Raw genomic sequence first — 15,849 nt, 5'->3', positions numbered from 1 at the left:
GTACCGCACATTGAAATTTATGTCAACCCCTAAAATCCTTTTACGCAAGATGAGGCATGTACTGTATGGATATAGACTTTATTTGATGTCCAAGATTATCAATATTGGTTAAGTGGGTATTTGGATACGAGCTGAGATTCCCCAACACAAATCAATTTCTACAAAACCTTAGACCGGAATGAGTGCCTTATTGCCCCGCAAGATTGCGCTGAAGTTGTGTTCTAGACCATTCTATAGATTTTCTTATCTCAATAATCGGACATTTGCATTGAACCAATTTCGAGATAGGAGTAGCCTATCAGTAATATCTACCGGCATAACATATCCAGGAGGAAAAAATGGGAGCTTTTGTGATCCATGGGACCTCAAAGCTTTGGTGCCCCACGCGTTCTCCAAAACGGTGTCCCATACCAGGAAGAATCATAGATAGCGCCATCCAACGGTCTTCTTTATAACCCATTTTCTGTGTGGCTCTACGAGCCTGGATTATCGTGATAATATTACCGCTTCTTTGTTTGCTTAACTTGAATCAGCAATAAATCTTCGACTCGCTAGTTACAGAGTCAATCTGAGAATCCATTAGTAAGCAAGCTATTTTTGTTGTCTGGGATGGTCAAACCTGTCTAATCGAGTAACCCAGTCGTCCCCTGATTGAGAGCAGTGTCCAGCTTTACAGCCTTCACAGAGTTGACGGTTATGGGGACCTCTACTTTCGTGAGGTATCGGAGGTCTGTCTACCGGGACCCCGCTCCATCGTTTAATCCAGTAAACGATTCTCTCGGCATATGACTGATCCAACACCGGTCGACTAAGCCAGCTGCAAACTTTGCAGCGTTGGTGGTATACCCTCGCATTGTATTTGTGCCCAGGGTATAGGCGTATCCTGGTTGCGATCATGTTGCTCGGCCATCCGTTAGAGCGGCATGCTCTATTGTGGCACACGAAACGGCCCATGATGTTTGTGTTACGCACTCGAGTGCAATTCGTCTCATCATCATCCTCGCAGAATTTGAAATGAAGATCTGCAGCGGCAAGCAAATCAGATACCTCACCGTGAAGAGATTGATACATAGAAAATGTCGCGATAGGCTTTTTTTTCTTAGCCGGAGGTTGGGCAACCGCTGCAGGAGACCTCTCGGAATTTGACCGACGGGGGGTTTCCTCACGCCAATGTCGTAGGAACGATTCGAGCTCAAAAATTTCTTCCATAGCGAAGGGATGGCTTGACCTCGGAAATTAGAATTATACGAGCACTCTAGATATTGACCAAGAAAGAGACGAACCATGCAAGCATGCTGAAGAAGGCACTGAAGACTAGAAGGAGGCGCGTATTTTTATAGCAATAATTCAAGGGCAGTAACAAATTTCACCGTCAGAAGTAAATTATCTGTACTACGTTGGGACTTGTAGGCAACCTTACTGACAGCCCAATTAGAAGATCCCCATGCACGTACCCAGTCACCCAGTCGCCTGCCACAATGCCAAATATCTACTACAAACTCCCACAGACTCAAGATATCAAATCAGGCCAATCGTTAGCGCCGTTGCGGAAGCGCAGGATCAAAGGAAGCCCAACCATAAGTAGATTTACATATTTTGACACGGGCAGCCCTGTTGATGATACATAGAGTATGATATAAAATGCTTTAAAGAACCATAGGATTCGACAGAGACAAGTTTAAGAAACGATACTAACGCGTTCATTCTCTACGTTGCCCACTCATCCTCAGGCCCGGCATATTTGAGGGGGTGACCTATCAGGACATGTACCGTTTATTAAATGTGTACTATTGCTTTTGTGACGGACCGGGCCAAAGTGTTTCCATACTGGACGTTCAAGCTGCCGATATCTCTGCAAATCAAATTAAACACAACAAATTCGTGCAAGGGCTTTGTTCGTCAATCAAGAAAGCCGGAGATAAATGAATAAAAACACAAAAGCAGGGCTAGCTACTGCTCTGGTCAAGAAAGTGGCTGGGAAGTCAGAAAATATAATTTTTGGTATGGAAAATGCGGAGAGCTGGTTAAGTCAATTACACAATTTTATTGCATGGAGCAACTAGTTAGTTGAGAGAACTATAGTAATAAACAGGCAATTAAGTGATGGCAGGGAGAATGGAGTGTTAGGACAGCCCCCTGGGGGTGTCCTGATACGATTTGGATACGAGTAAGGAATGTGAGATGTGCCTGATATGGGTAAGATGATATTCAGACTAATCGCTGGTCCTCCTAAGAGGATCCAGCCCCTCATTTCTTAGGGGATTCCCCCCTGCTTATGCAAGCAGGTAAGCGAGGTGATGAATCAACAGACAGCTCCGGTGGTGCATAGGCACCTCCTCCACATGCCCTATACCTCATTGTATGGTTGGCGTAACATGGAGCGTAGATTTGGTGAAATGAACAATATGCTCAGCCGGGGTTTGAAGTAAACAGTTGTTTGTAGTTACTCGTTTTGCACACCAACACAATTCTAAGATCTCAACTTATGAACCAAATTGTGGGGCCAAGGCCGGTTGAACAACTGTAAAAATTAATTGTTTGCATGGGAATTGACTGACCAGGTTAGCTACCCCGTCCAATTGTAAAAGAAAAAGAGGGGCCGGTTAATTCCGAAATGCCAGGAATGTGATTAAGCTGGAGTAATTGTAACATAAAGTGCGCCACAGAAATGTTCACCACTCCAATCTGTCGCTAGACTTTCTATTTATGGGAACAAGTGCTTACAAATTTATATTCGTGACTCTCTTATCAACTCCTGCTTAAAGTTGAAATGTAGAGTCCTGTGGCTGGGGGATATTAGGCCCAAGGAGATAGGCTCCTTGCACCTGGAAAATCGCCCTCAGCTTTCACTTCTTCCATGATTCCTATTTCCATTTATGTACTCAGTGTTTTTTTTTTTTCCAATATTATAATTCTCTCTCGTGGATTGCAGAATTTAATCGCTGGAAGTGAATAGTGCACCCACCTGGCTATGCTCATTCTAAATCAATTACCCGGGGATGTCATCTCCGGAGGCACTGGAATTCTCCAAGCAGGGCTGGAGGGCGGAAAGCTCGCCCGTTGCTTATGGAAAGCCCGCCCTCGAAAAATCCGTTAACGTGACTGTTCAGGTTAATATACAATTCCTTACCTATAGAGAGTTTCTCTATGCTAAACTATAATAGGCGGCAGGATGGACCACTCAGAACCCTGTTCTAGCCGCATGTGTGGTCGTGGGCGCTAGCGGTGCAGTGGTTTTCGCTGCTCCCAGCCTCGCAACGGCCCCAGTTCTATCGAGTATGGGATTCACAACCGGCGAATTCACGCAGGCATGTGCAAAGTCGCAGGAATTAACATACTAATTCTTGTTTCCCGCGCCCCGAAGCTCGAATAACCATTCATGTCTAAGTTCCGCAGCAGCAGCCGCTCATGGTTTGATGGGAAATATTGCAGCGGGGAGCGCGATGGCCATAGGACAGAGCTCTGGTGCAGGAGGAAGTGGCCTCGTGATCGTCAATGGAGCTGCACAATTGAGGGGTGCTGCGATGACTGTGGGAAGTGCTAGTTTAGCGTGGGTCAAAACCAGACTATGAACATATCCTATACAATGCAAGACCATATTATCCTTTGCAGCACTGGCTCAGAGACCCTATATTCGTCGCTAATTTCGCTGCGGCTGCCAGAGAACGAGAAAGCTTAGCCTTACAAGTGAAGAAAAGCTCGACAATCATTCATTGCGACTTGGTGAGTGACTAATCCTAAGAATTCCACAATTCAAACTACAATTAAGGATGACACGGTGAATGGGAGGCCAGAAACGGCCGCTTTTGACGCCGTTTTAGGCCGCTCGCTCACCGTGGTCGGTCTTGGCGTCACGTGGACCAAAGCCCACGGACAAACCCATTTACTGCCACCTGTGCTTCGGGTTGGCCGTGCCTGGTGCCTGGGCCCATTGATCGACCGATGTCCATTCGTGCCGCAGCCGCCGCAGGGCCCCATCCTCGTTCACCCTCAGTCACCCTCCTGGCGGAGGGGAGCCAGAAATGGCTCCTCCGTTGACCGTTCTGCTTCCCTGAGTTTCCATAAATATCGACCACCATGGCTCCCGACCGACAGTCCTCCCTCGCTCTCCAGCAACTCCTCCAGCCTCAGGTCTGGGTTTCCAACGGGTGACTTGCTCAAAGTGGAATAATATCACTCACGACCATTCTCTCATGCTCCTATTCGTCTTCGCTGCCCCTCTTCAATCCCATACTGTGTTCCGCTGCCATGCCTTCTCCGTGGCCTGCTCTGTCTGACGGTGAGAGCGACACTAGCTCACGCCTGCCTGAGATCTTCTCGAACAACGCTTCCGACTCTGATTCCTCCACCGCACCTAGCGTCTTCGACTCGAGCAGCGAATCTGAATCCGAGTCTGAAGATGAGTCCGAAGATGAGCTGGCTTCGGAAGATGAAGAGGAGCAACTTCCACCAGAATACTATCTCCAGGAGGCCGAGTCTCTTGATGTCTCCCATCTCCGACAGAAACGCTACAGCCCGAAGACTCAGGAGAGATTGGATGAGACGCAAGATTTTTGGGATAGGTGAGACATCATTGAACATCCCGCTTCTATTTCTGGGTTCACTGATTGTTCTAGGTTCTGTAATGGCACAAAGCGCGGTCCGGTGGAATGTTTGTCCTGGCTCTCTGATACGGAGGAGACGGTTCGCTTTCTCAAGGCTCTCTTCTCCTGGCGGTGTGACCAGCGACGTGGAAAGGATGGACGTCGCACCCCAGGAGTGAAGACTAAAAGCTCGCTCGACTTATTCTGGAAGTGGTGGCATCTGATCTATAAGGCCGAGGTTGGACATGAGCTCAGCAAAGATATCCAAGTTAAGATCCGCGATGTGAGATCCCGATTGAGTATCGATATCGGCATGGATTGTACGGGACTGACATTCTATAGGTGCTCGCGATAGTTGCCACAGAAAAGAAACTTTCCCTTAAAGGTCGACCGAAAGCGACCATGTATGTCGAGGATGTGGCCGAGTTTGCCCGAGTAATCCTGTCCACGACAGAGATGACTTTTCCTTGTGGCTGGTACCGGATACAACTCCTCCTTTTCTGCCAGCTGGCCGCCATCACCGGTAGCCGTCCCGGGGCGCTACTGAAACTTCGCTTCCAGGATCTCAAGTTGACATTAGTTCGGGATCCGAATGGAGGACGTCCTCGATTTTTTATCTACTTGAGACCGGAATTCACAAAAACATTTCTTGGCGAAAAAGAGTCGTAAGAATATTCCCTTACTAAGCCATTCCTTACGCTTGCCTTTCCTTCAGTCACATGCTTCTCAGCACCCTTTTGCTTATCATTTTCAATCAGAAACACGTTCCCGATTCCGGAAATCATCTTTGATCCCACGTTGGTCCTCAGTCCTCATGTTTTCCTGCTAGGCATGCTATTTAGAATTGGCGCATTTAAAAGTCTATCCAAAGATGGTCCTGTGATGGACTGTCCTGAGAAATTGTACCGTCTTCGGATCCTAGATGGACTTGGTGAGCAGGAATTAAAGCTGAAGGACGAAATTCTCGATCAGCATATGTTTTGCCAAGCATTACGAGAAGCTGATGGCATTCGAATCGCACTAGAAAAGGAACTTACTGGGTCATGGCTGCGTTACAGAATGAAACGAGGTGGTGAGATTACTGGCTTCGCGGAAGTCGCGAAGCCATATTGTCTCCGATAAGGCGCAGCAAAAGCGTTCAACGATAGTCGTGAGTGACGCATTGTGCATATATGACCTTTTGGCTAATGCGTTCTTCTCTGCCAGCGGATGTATCGAATGAACTGCAGAACGTGATGCTGCAGCACGCCAGCATTGATACTTTTGTCCGGCACTACAGTGTGGGTATCCACGTAGATGCCCAGGCAATTGTACGGGGCATGCCCGCTCAGAAACAGCTTATGCGGTTTGCCTGCTCGATGAGTCGGTCGATTGATCCTCGCAGACCCTATCGGCTTGAGGATTCAAGCTGTATCAATGATATTCCCCGCGTGTGTACCCTGGAAGACAGGAAGCAGGCGAGAAAGCGGATTCGAGACGCTAAGAAGCGCGCCTATGAAGATGCCCAGGCTACACTACAGCAGGAGTTCGGCGATAACCCACCGCAGAGTGGCGCTCATTCCCGAATAATCCGCAAGCGGTGGAAGGCTCAAGAGAAAGGTGTCAAAAAGCTACGCCAGAAATTTGATCATGCAGACGAGCAGTATGATCGCGCAGTGAAGCAATTACGAAACGAGAAGGGATGGCAAAAGCACCGATTGGTTCGTGAAAATCTGGAGCGGTACAAAAATGAGCAGCCGGTGATCGACAGTGAGCGGCAACTTTCCGGAAAAGTTGTTGACGAAGAAGTTATGGGGGCGTTGCAGCGTACCGGCTATATGACACCGCAGCATATGACACTTATCGACAGTGTTCTGACTCTGCCGGGTACAACAGTCGAGAAAGAATATGAGCGTCGAATTGCTGCAATCAATGCAGTGATTGCGGTCTGTGATGCGGAAGAGGGTGCTCCCTCGCGGCCTCGTGTCCCGCAAAAACGCACCGCCGATACTGCCGATTTGCCACCTGCTGCCCCCCCTACCTAAGAGGCAGAAGTCTATCTCCTCAGATGAGAGTGGCGATACTTTCTCTCAAGCGATCGCTTCTGTTTGCGTCAAATGTCCAGGAGAGAGACCAACGATCTGCTTTATTTGTCTTGGTAATACCAGACTGCCAGAACGCGAACGCCTGAAAATGTACAAGAACCCCGGGTCCCTCAGCCGACACTTCGTCAACAAACATATCAAGCCATTCCCGAATGACATGCACTGCGAGTGCAACATTTGCGGGGAAAAGCTGATGTCAAAATCGGGACTCCTGAACCATGCGCAAAGAATGCATGGAACTGTCTCCTGCCTACCTTTACCAGCTCTTGGCCTAGCCCTTCCTTGAATATTCGATGTTTCTTGTTTCTCTCTTAAATGTGTCCCACAAAGCGAGGTCAAGCATGTACAATATGCAAACATCAGATTGCGCAATTCTTGATTTTGAGGAAATGCGTTGATGACCACTCGTAGCCAAAATGTCTAATAACGAGTCATAGTAATAAAATCAGAGCAATACCACGATCGACAAGTTATAGCATTCCCTGCGCCGAATCTTCTTACCACGGCGAGCATTTGGATCTCCATATACTCCATCAAAGTGTCCCTGCCAATCACGGAGCTCAGAACTTCACTCAGTAGGCTATTGAAACACTACTGTACATACCTTCGCCTTGGAGGCATGTGTGATTTATAGTACTCTAGAACCTTTATCAACCTACGAGCGGCACTCAGGGTTCCTTTGCCCTGTCTGCTCTAGTGGGCTGCAAATTTGAGTGCTACTGTACATTAACGCTCGTCGAATAATGAATTTCACTATGAGCATTCAAAAACATTTTCAAGAAGCTGACTGTCGGACGTTAACCATCTCAAAGCAACCCAACCGTCTCGGTCTTTTGACACCATTGTTTCTGCGATGGTCATGTATCGTTGAACCTCATCTGGACCGCAGTCATTGGAGTACCTTTGACGCTCTTTTACTTTGGGAAGCTTCGCTTAGCAATTGCTACCTAGAAATTTTAAGAAACGTACCTTTTGTCGCTGGGACGCGAAGCTTGCGGTTTTTGAATGATAATAGCAGCAACGCTACATCGGGCGCATCGAAACTTTTGAAGCATGTTCTGGCCATTTCAATCGCTTTTTGTATGTCGAGCTGGGTTGTTGTATGCTCAATAGACCATTCTGAACGAAGAAACCCAACACGTTTTGTCCACGAATCCATCGCAGCGGGATCCGCAAATTGAGGATAAAGATCATGTAACCCCGCCTGGATGAGCTGTGCTAGAGATACCACACTAGACCTCCCAATATGATGCAAAACCCCCTGTGACAGATACTCTCCATTGTCATAATATGCGTTCTCTAGACGAAAATTGAAAAAGCTCCGCATTTTTTTCTCGACTTCTGGAGCTTCACGATAAGCCCGAAGCAATGACATGTCCCGAACGAACTGCCCGCGAGGAAACTTTCTTGTGTCGACCATGCATATTTCGATCTCAGCGGGGTCACGGTGACGTTGATGGCATCTCCAAATCGCATATTGCATCACAAACAGTAGAGAACTACTCCACGACACTAGGTTGTCGGTAGCTTCCCCACCAAAACATGATTTAGTAAGGTGACCATAAAGCATTCGTGTGATTTCCTTTGCCGTCCTTGAGAGGAGATCGTCTCTGCTGCGACATGATGTTGCGGAAATGCTCTCAGCGGAAGCTACGACATAGTGGTCGCTTCTGCCAGAGCTTTCATAGTCGAACGCTCTAAACAAATATCGCGGGACATCTGCAAATTGATAATAAGGAAGATAACTTGCTGGCGAATAGAATAGTGTGGGTCCGTCGGGACATTTACTCAGCGCCTGAACCCAAAACTCGGTCCATTGTTCCCTTTGCTGCCGTTCCTTCTCGGATTTGCGTTCGCAGCGCACACGAAAGGCCTCGGCATAGCCATCGTCCATGACTATGCGATCTTCATGCTCGTAGTAGTCCTCGCTCTCGAAGTCGGGATCGTAGGGCCATCCAAGATCAGCTTCACCCAGTGGAATAAAGTAGTTATCGGAGTGCAGAGTCCCAGAAGCATAAAGAGTCTGACCGTAGCACATCTCTAAAGTCTCCCGCAGAACGTTCTTATCATCGCTGGTGCTATTAAGAACATCGCGAGCGATGCTCCTCAATTCGTTAGAAAAATGCGACAGCATTTTCTGCACCAGTGTCCTTGGACTAGCAAGCGATGTGATGTAAGCTATGATATAGCGCTCGGTTGCATCGTTGAACGTTTCTGTGATACCAGCAAGATCGGTGACTCTTCTTCTCAGGGAGCTCAGTTCCACAATGCCCTGGTCGCTTGGAGTATGTGTACTCTCAACTAAGGTCTGGACCCGCTCCGCGTGTGCTAAAGTAGCTTCGCAGGACTGTATCAGTATCCGAATAGCCTCCACCAGAGCTTGCTGAGTTAGTCTTGGGAAATTAGAGGCTGATCCAATCAATTCAGTCGTCCTATCAGTGAGACTCAATCCTCCGATTGAATTAACAAGACTGGTGAACTGTCCAGCCATGCTTTTGGAACGAAGAGCGACTAAGAATTGCAAAACAGAAGTCTACTCTCGGAGGTCTCCGAAGGTACGTCTCTTATATTGAAACCAATCTTTAATGGCATTGTGAAAGCGTGATATTTGCCAGCTGGCTGAGGTCAGCTGGGTGACCCCGCCTTCCTATTTTGACTTGGGAGTCCTGAATCTCCACCCAGCCCACTGATCGCCACCAATAATATTGAATGACGTCGTTGCTCTGGGTCGGTTCCCAACCGTACACTGATATTCAAACCCTATAGTAGATTCACGTGAACCAGGCCTGGGAAATCGCGACTTCTGTCGAGGTCTAGTCCTATCACGCTTACATGTGGATGCTTGCGGTGAGTAACTCAAACATCGCGCATGTATCCACCCTGGTCGGAACTCTGCAGTGGATAATTATTATGACTTAGGACTAAGTTAATGATGCAAAGGACCAAATGTTATACTTTAAACAGAGTAATTCCCCGAAAGTCTGCTTCATGCCAATTGTTAATTGGTTAGGCATCAAGTAGTGTCGTAATCGATACAGTGAACAGAGTTGTAGCCCTTGGAGAATAAAATAATCAACCTCCGCAGATTCTTACACTTCAATTCAGTGAAGATATACCCACCCTCTTCAGTTATTGAAATCATGGGAGGAAAGAAAAATACTTGTTCAAAGTGCCTTTCGCGCAAGGCAAAACCATCTACCAGCTTCGCACCCGAACCCGAACCCGGGCCAGAGCATGTTGAAAACAATGTTGAATCACCTGAGGCCATCGAAGCTGAAGTTGAATACCCTATTCAATCAAGTGAGGCTATTGGGTCAGGGATTTCAGATTCCAAAGATTTATTAGAAGGCCCCTACGAGGACGATAACTCAAGTGGATTTGTCCTTGATACACCACAGTCTGAAGCAACGGTCAGAAGTGCCCAACATGACGATGTGGCATGCATGAGGGTAAATTATGTGAGTCAAAAGTTTGGTTGATGCATTTTGAACTCCGCTTATTATCTGCAAAGGAACATCTGGACTTGACACGTAGTCACATGTTTGTTTGGTGCTACCGGTGTCCGGCAGCCTTGTTGATTGAGTATGAAGGCCATGAACAATTGGACTTCCTTCACTACAAGGATACAGTAGTATTCGAATTCAGTTATATCTCCGCACTCTTGCGACTTGATTCCCGGATAAGAGATCCGATATTCGTAAGTTCTGATTGGACAGGCGGTAAGGCTCAGCTTTTCAGACCGCTTGCTGGACTGGTAGGTGTATCTTACAATACAGTTGTAAGACACCACTGGGTGTATTTTACACGAAATCGGCTGTACAATGCTAGTGCGTTTTGCTTTGTTCCCCTCTTTCTGTCTGCCACAGCATTATTGCACGCTCTAGAGTTACGTATGTGTACTCATGAGCAGATACGACATTCTCACCATTGGCCTATCTAGTGCTTGCCATCTCCATATTGTTCTACATTTTATATCAGCAGGTGAACTCCTCATTTCAAAATAATGACCAACGCATCCGACGCAAGTGCTGAGCACTTCGTAGCCAAGTAAGTACGAGACGTCTTTGGCAAGTAGTAATCTGACCACTTTATCCTCTAGTATCCTTCCACTCTATCAAGGCCCTTCTGTCAAACTTCGAGTACAGCCTAGCAACAAGGAATATATAATTTCCAAAAGCCTTCTCTGCGCGGAATCGCCGGTCTTCTCAAATATGTTCAACGGTAAATTTCTAGAGTCACAGCAGCAGACAGCCACTCTAGAAGAGACCGATGACGATGTCTCGGTGCGTAGCCTTGAAGCACTCTTTCAATGGCTTTACCGACACACTGTCAGGTTTGAGATAGAAGACCCAGGAGAGCATATTTCGGCCGCACTGGAGCTCGCAAGGCTTGCAGACAAGTACGATATTGTTAGCTTGGAAACTACAATGGCCCAATACATCAAGAACATCTTGAAATCCAACCCTCATCCACAGAGCCACAATTATTGGCGACATGTTGATAGCAACACGTACTATCTCACACATGATCATATTGCCTCAGCAACCTTGTTGCCTCGAGAGCATCCCGTCCGAAGTGTTTTGGCTGCAGCATTTGTTGAAGGCTTCCTTCGAAGCCCAGATCACAAGTTCAGCAAAGAGATTGACGCCTACCCTTCTTTCGGAGCTGACATTCTCCAAGAGACTAGGCTTGTCCTACATAGGGTGAAGCCCCTCCGGGCTGCCACTTTTGAAGACCCTATCAGCGGAAAAAGATCAGAGCTTAACTCGGACGTATTCATGTGAGAGCAATCCGGTCGCACGGATGAAAGCTTTCCCGATCCGGGCCTTTAGACCATAAATATTGGCATCTCAGAAACGAGGCCCCTGGCAAAGTCAAGCTGCCGAAAACCCAAAGTTGGCAATATGTACCGAGAGCCCTACCGTATCAGAGTAGTCAATCCATGATAACATCGAGAAATATACACTATACAGTATGTGTGTGTGTGTAATTCATTTACGCTGACCTCTCGTCGAAACGATATACAGCCTACAACTACTATATATATCTTCCTATGTACATAGACCGTGTACCACTTCCTAAGCGAACTTTGAGCCTCGCCGAGGCCTGCCGTGGCCTCTGTGCCGTCATTATATTTATGCTGCCCTCATGGCGCGCGGCTTTGAAACCGTTGCGATGCTTCAGCAAAATCCAAGACGGCCTCCACCGTTTTGGACCGCGAAGCACTATCAATCTTACCTCTTCCTTCCTCACCAGGTCCTCCTAAAAGTGTTGATATGCTGTTGAACGCCTCACCAACCTTAAATCGCAGCTCCCTCCTCAGTTCTCTCAATCGTTCACAATCTAGCAACACGTGGTGAACGCTTTCCCGTTCACCACAAACGCACAAATCGTCGTCTCGGAATCGGAAAGCCTTTGCGTATGTTGACAACCAGCAGTGTCCGGTTCGCAACTGCGTTAATAAGTACGCCCGATTTCTAGGCAGAGAGCCGTAGAGCCGTCTGGTGTACTTGGCCGGTAGTGTGTCGTCGATCTGTCGCAGATGGGCGCCGGTGTTCGACTCGTTCCATTCTTTCTTCCATTGGGCATGGATCCCTTGCCTGATGTGTGCCCTTTCGCGTGACAGCAGAAAGCAAAACGGGTGTGTTTTTCCCGGTACAGCTGTGTCCTTGGCCAGTGAATCGGCAGCGTCGTTCCCAGGTATTTCGCAATGTCCGGGTATCCACTGTAGTCGAATCGATGTGCCGTGAGTCTTGGTGTTCCTCGCTGCTTGTAAAATGGCATGGATGATCTGTTGTCCCGACTTGTTCCCGGGGTTCTGAACTGCTTGCAGGGCCGACTTGCTGTCACTGAGAATAGTGGCAGATCGCACCCGTATATGGGATGTTCTCCAGTGTCGGAGAGCAATCTTGTTGATGATGTTAATGGCGTACAGGATCCCAATGAGCTCGGCGGCGTGAACCGACCATCGCTCCATAGGTCCGACCTGAACTTGTATACTGTCGGTTGTTTCCAGGGATTCATCAAGCACGGTAGCTGCGGCACCTAGGTGACCTTCTCGTCCCGAGGCGTCCGAGTACACCACGATGTCCGCGGTTGACCGTGCAACCTCGGCTCTTTCTAGCGCGATCTCTCTGTCCGATTCAATCTCGATTTCTGAGAAAGCTTCTTTTCGCCATGGTGGTAGCGGGGTTGGGTCAATCATTTCGATTTCCTGCAGTCTCTCCAGGTTCATGGTTTTCAAGGCTTCTGATAGCGGGAACCGAGCGAACGATCCACGATTGTTGCGTCTTCTCTGCGCCCGGCGTAGGGCGCTCCATATAGGATGTTTTTGGGGTAGGGTATGAAGTCTGGTGATGGTATTTTGTGCACGGTAGCGCAGACGAAGGTGAGTTGGCAGCACGTGTGCTTCTACGTCAAGTGCAGTTGTTGCCACCGTTCGGAAGGCAGATAAGACGCGGATGAGAGCCGCTCGTTGCACGGTACGGAGATGTCGTAGATGGGTCTTGTCTCGAAGTGGATCATGCCAGACGGTCGAGGCGTAGTCCACAACTGGTGTGACGCACGCTTCGTAAAGCTGTCGCATTTGCTCTGGGCGAAGCTGTCGCAATCCCCCAAGCGCGATATTGACCTTGGTGGCTCGTTTGACGGCTTGCTGTACGTGTTCCTTCCATCGAAGCTCATGATCGAAGATTACCCCTAAGAGCTTGGCCGTTGTAGATGGCTTGATGACATTGCCATTCATGATAAGCTGGCCCTGGTTCTGTTCTTTCCTCTTCCGGGTAATGTGAATGAGTTCGGTCTTTTCTGCCGCGAAGCAAGACCCAGTTCTCTCGGCCCAGGCTTCGATCCGGGGTATGTCTTCGGACTGGATTTTGGCCAAGTTTCCTTCGGCGCTCCAGCCAACTTGCCAGCGGAAGTAGTCATCGATGAAGGCGGATGCCCCACCGTGAAAATCGACCGGCTGGTCGACTAGATCGCAGTTGAAGAATGCAAAGAGGATAGGTGACAGCGGAGAGCCTTGCGCGAGCCCGGCATTGTCTAGCGGCACTACCTCGGTTTGATAATCGTCGAACCCAATGCTAGCCTGGCGCCCGCTCATGAAGCTCGCGATCCACCTTCGCGCCACCGAGGGGATACCCTTAGATTGGAGGCGAACATCCAGGCTTGTCTTGTTCACCCCGTTGAAAGCTCCCTTCAGGTCAAAAGCCACCAGTGTGACGACCTTCTGCCTATACCAGGCTCGATCGATTGCGTTAGCAAGCATCAGGAGGGCTTGCTCGGTTGTTCGTCCCGGGCGCCCTCCGAACTGGGTATCCGGTAGAAGCCCGTAATGCTCCGCGAAGAAGGACAGCCGCCGGGCCATCACTGCTTCCAGCAATTTTCCGAGTGTGTTAAGTAGCGAGATTGGGCGGTACGCTCCCGGTAGCGAGTAGTCTGGTTTCCCGGGCTTCCGCAGGACTACGATTCGCGCGTTTCTCCATCGCTGTGGGTGGTATCCTAGTTTAATCGACGACGTGAAAATCCGAGTGATGATGGTTCCGAGATATTTCCAGAGACGTTTCCAGACCAACGTGGGCAGACCGTCTTCGCCTGGTGCTGTTGTGCCTTTAGCAGCCTTGAGCGATCGATAGATTTCAATCTCGGAGATTGGATGCCATCGGATCTCGGTAGGGCCGTGAGCGGGTGCTTCCTCTTGTGCAGGCGCCATCGACGGGAAGAACGAGCCCATGAACGCCTGAGCTTTCTCCGCGTTGTCCACTAGCTCCCTGTCGCCAACTTTGAGGGCGGGGACGCAGCCCCAGGAGTCTCGTGGTTTCATGTACGTCGCTGCCTTCCATAATTTCCCTTCACCTGCTTCGTCTAGGAACTGCTTCCAATGGGATGTCTTGGCCTTCTCAATGGTCCGAGTCCATGCCCGCCGTGACTGGCGCATGTCCTCGAACATAGCCTTGGTGCGGGGGTCTGCTCGTCCGATCTCAGCGCAGCTCTCTTGCCACTTGCGTCGTAGGCGGTTCACGTCATGTTGTTGGGCTTTAAGGTCGGCCGTGAACCACCGCTTAGAGTACGGGGAAGGTCTCAGGTCGGGTGTGTGTTTGCCGACTGCATTCGCGGTCGTTCTCGTAAGTCTCTCTACAACTGTGTCTAGCGCCTCGGGTGAGTTTAGTTCTCCGGGTCGCTCCAAGAGATCCTGGACCTCCTTTCCGATCTTCTCCCAGTCCGCTCGGTCGTACGCCTTTCTCGGCTTAGTGGTGAGGTTGCGCCGCGCTTGGAGGTACCATTCTGAATAAGTGCCTCGATGGTCCGAGCCATAGTTGTCGTGGTAGAGATGGCATTTGATGAGTAGATCTGGTCTGTTTGTCACTGTCTGGTCGATCGTAGAATTTCTTCCCGGGTGGCTCAACGACCAGAAGGTCGCAGTTCCCCGAGGGAGACAGCTCTGGAGGCCATGATCATGAAAGAAATTGATCAGTTCGCCGGCGTCCTCGATGAATCGAGGTTGAATGTGGTTGCTCCCCCACGCTGGGTGGTGGCGATTGAAGTCCCCGGCCAAAATAAGGCTAAAGGTTCTGCTATCGTCTCGTATGACGTTTTGAATCGTGTCGTGGATTGCCGATAAGGTAGCCTCCGCCGATGCCCCATCAGGCGTGTGCATCGGTACGGGCGGAATGTAGACTGAGAAGATCAGGATCTGGGAGTCGGCCGTCCAGATCTTGACCGCCGTCAGATCCGGATGATTGCACCTCACTTGTCGGTGAGAGGAGGTTGAGAGTTTGCGATTGACATAGATAAGGCTACGGAATCGAACCAAATCGCTCTCTACTGTAGGTTGGTATAGTCGCCACGCGCTGTGGTTCACGTGTGTTCGGTAGGCAGTAATCGACGGTTCCTGGATTAGGAGCACGTCCAGTTTCTGGCTTTGATGGTCGTTGATGAGAGCTTCCATGCCCGCCTTCGATTTCATGGTGTTTAGTTGTAGAATTCGGAGGTTGTTCTCTAACATTGCGATGGGGGTGCCGTGGCTGGCGTCGGGCACAGCAAGTCTCCAGTCGGATGTTCCCCGCTGCATTCCAGGCAGCGCGCTCTGATTCCCGGAGGACATCTTTCTCGCTCATGTTGGCCGCCACAGTGGCCGCATCGAGGCGTCTCTTTGCACGACCACGCTAGATGGCCGAATCCTT

At 49.3% G+C, this 15,849-nt stretch overlaps 4 protein-coding genes across 4 annotated transcripts; 3 read left to right on the top strand and 1 right to left on the bottom strand.

Moving 5' to 3' along the window:
* Positions 1 to 2,999: 2,999 nt before the first annotated feature.
* N7508_011087 (uncharacterized protein) lies at positions 3,000 to 3,341 on the top strand (the record flags this gene model as incomplete). The annotated part of the gene is made up of 2 exons (XM_058469147.1): positions 3,000 to 3,110; positions 3,165 to 3,341. The coding sequence occupies 2 exons, from the start codon at positions 3,000 to 3,002 to the stop codon at positions 3,339 to 3,341; spliced, it is 288 nt and encodes a 95-aa protein (XP_058314125.1).
* Positions 3,342 to 4,248: 907 nt separating this feature from the next.
* N7508_011086 (uncharacterized protein) lies at positions 4,249 to 6,953 on the top strand (the record flags this gene model as incomplete). The annotated part of the gene is given in 6 exon segments (XM_058469146.1): positions 4,249 to 4,562; positions 4,617 to 4,866; positions 4,926 to 5,248; positions 5,342 to 5,694; positions 5,790 to 6,508; positions 6,525 to 6,953. The coding sequence occupies 6 exon segments, from the start codon at positions 4,249 to 4,251 to the stop codon at positions 6,951 to 6,953; spliced, it is 2,388 nt and encodes a 795-aa protein (XP_058314124.1).
* Positions 6,954 to 7,610: 657 nt separating this feature from the next.
* N7508_011085 (uncharacterized protein) lies at positions 7,611 to 9,158 on the bottom strand (the record flags this gene model as incomplete). Its single annotated transcript, XM_058469145.1, has 1 exon — positions 7,611 to 9,158. The coding sequence occupies one exon, from the start codon at positions 9,156 to 9,158 to the stop codon at positions 7,611 to 7,613; it is 1,548 nt and encodes a 515-aa protein (XP_058314123.1).
* A 1,512-nt stretch (positions 9,159 to 10,670) lies between these two features.
* N7508_011084 (uncharacterized protein) lies at positions 10,671 to 11,451 on the top strand (the record flags this gene model as incomplete). Its single annotated transcript, XM_058469144.1, has 2 exons — positions 10,671 to 10,714; positions 10,767 to 11,451. 2 exons carry the CDS (start codon positions 10,671 to 10,673, stop codon positions 11,449 to 11,451), a joined length of 729 nt encoding a protein of 242 aa, XP_058314122.1.
* Positions 11,452 to 15,849: the final 4,398 nt, after the last annotated feature.

The sequence above is a fragment of the Penicillium antarcticum genome (assembly GCF_028974205.1).
Source record: "Penicillium antarcticum strain IBT 31339 chromosome Unknown utg000010l_segment0_segment0, whole genome shotgun sequence".
Taxonomy (NCBI): Eukaryota; Fungi; Ascomycota; class Eurotiomycetes; order Eurotiales; family Aspergillaceae; genus Penicillium; species Penicillium antarcticum.
This window is presented reverse-complemented; position numbering and strand designations above follow the sequence as displayed.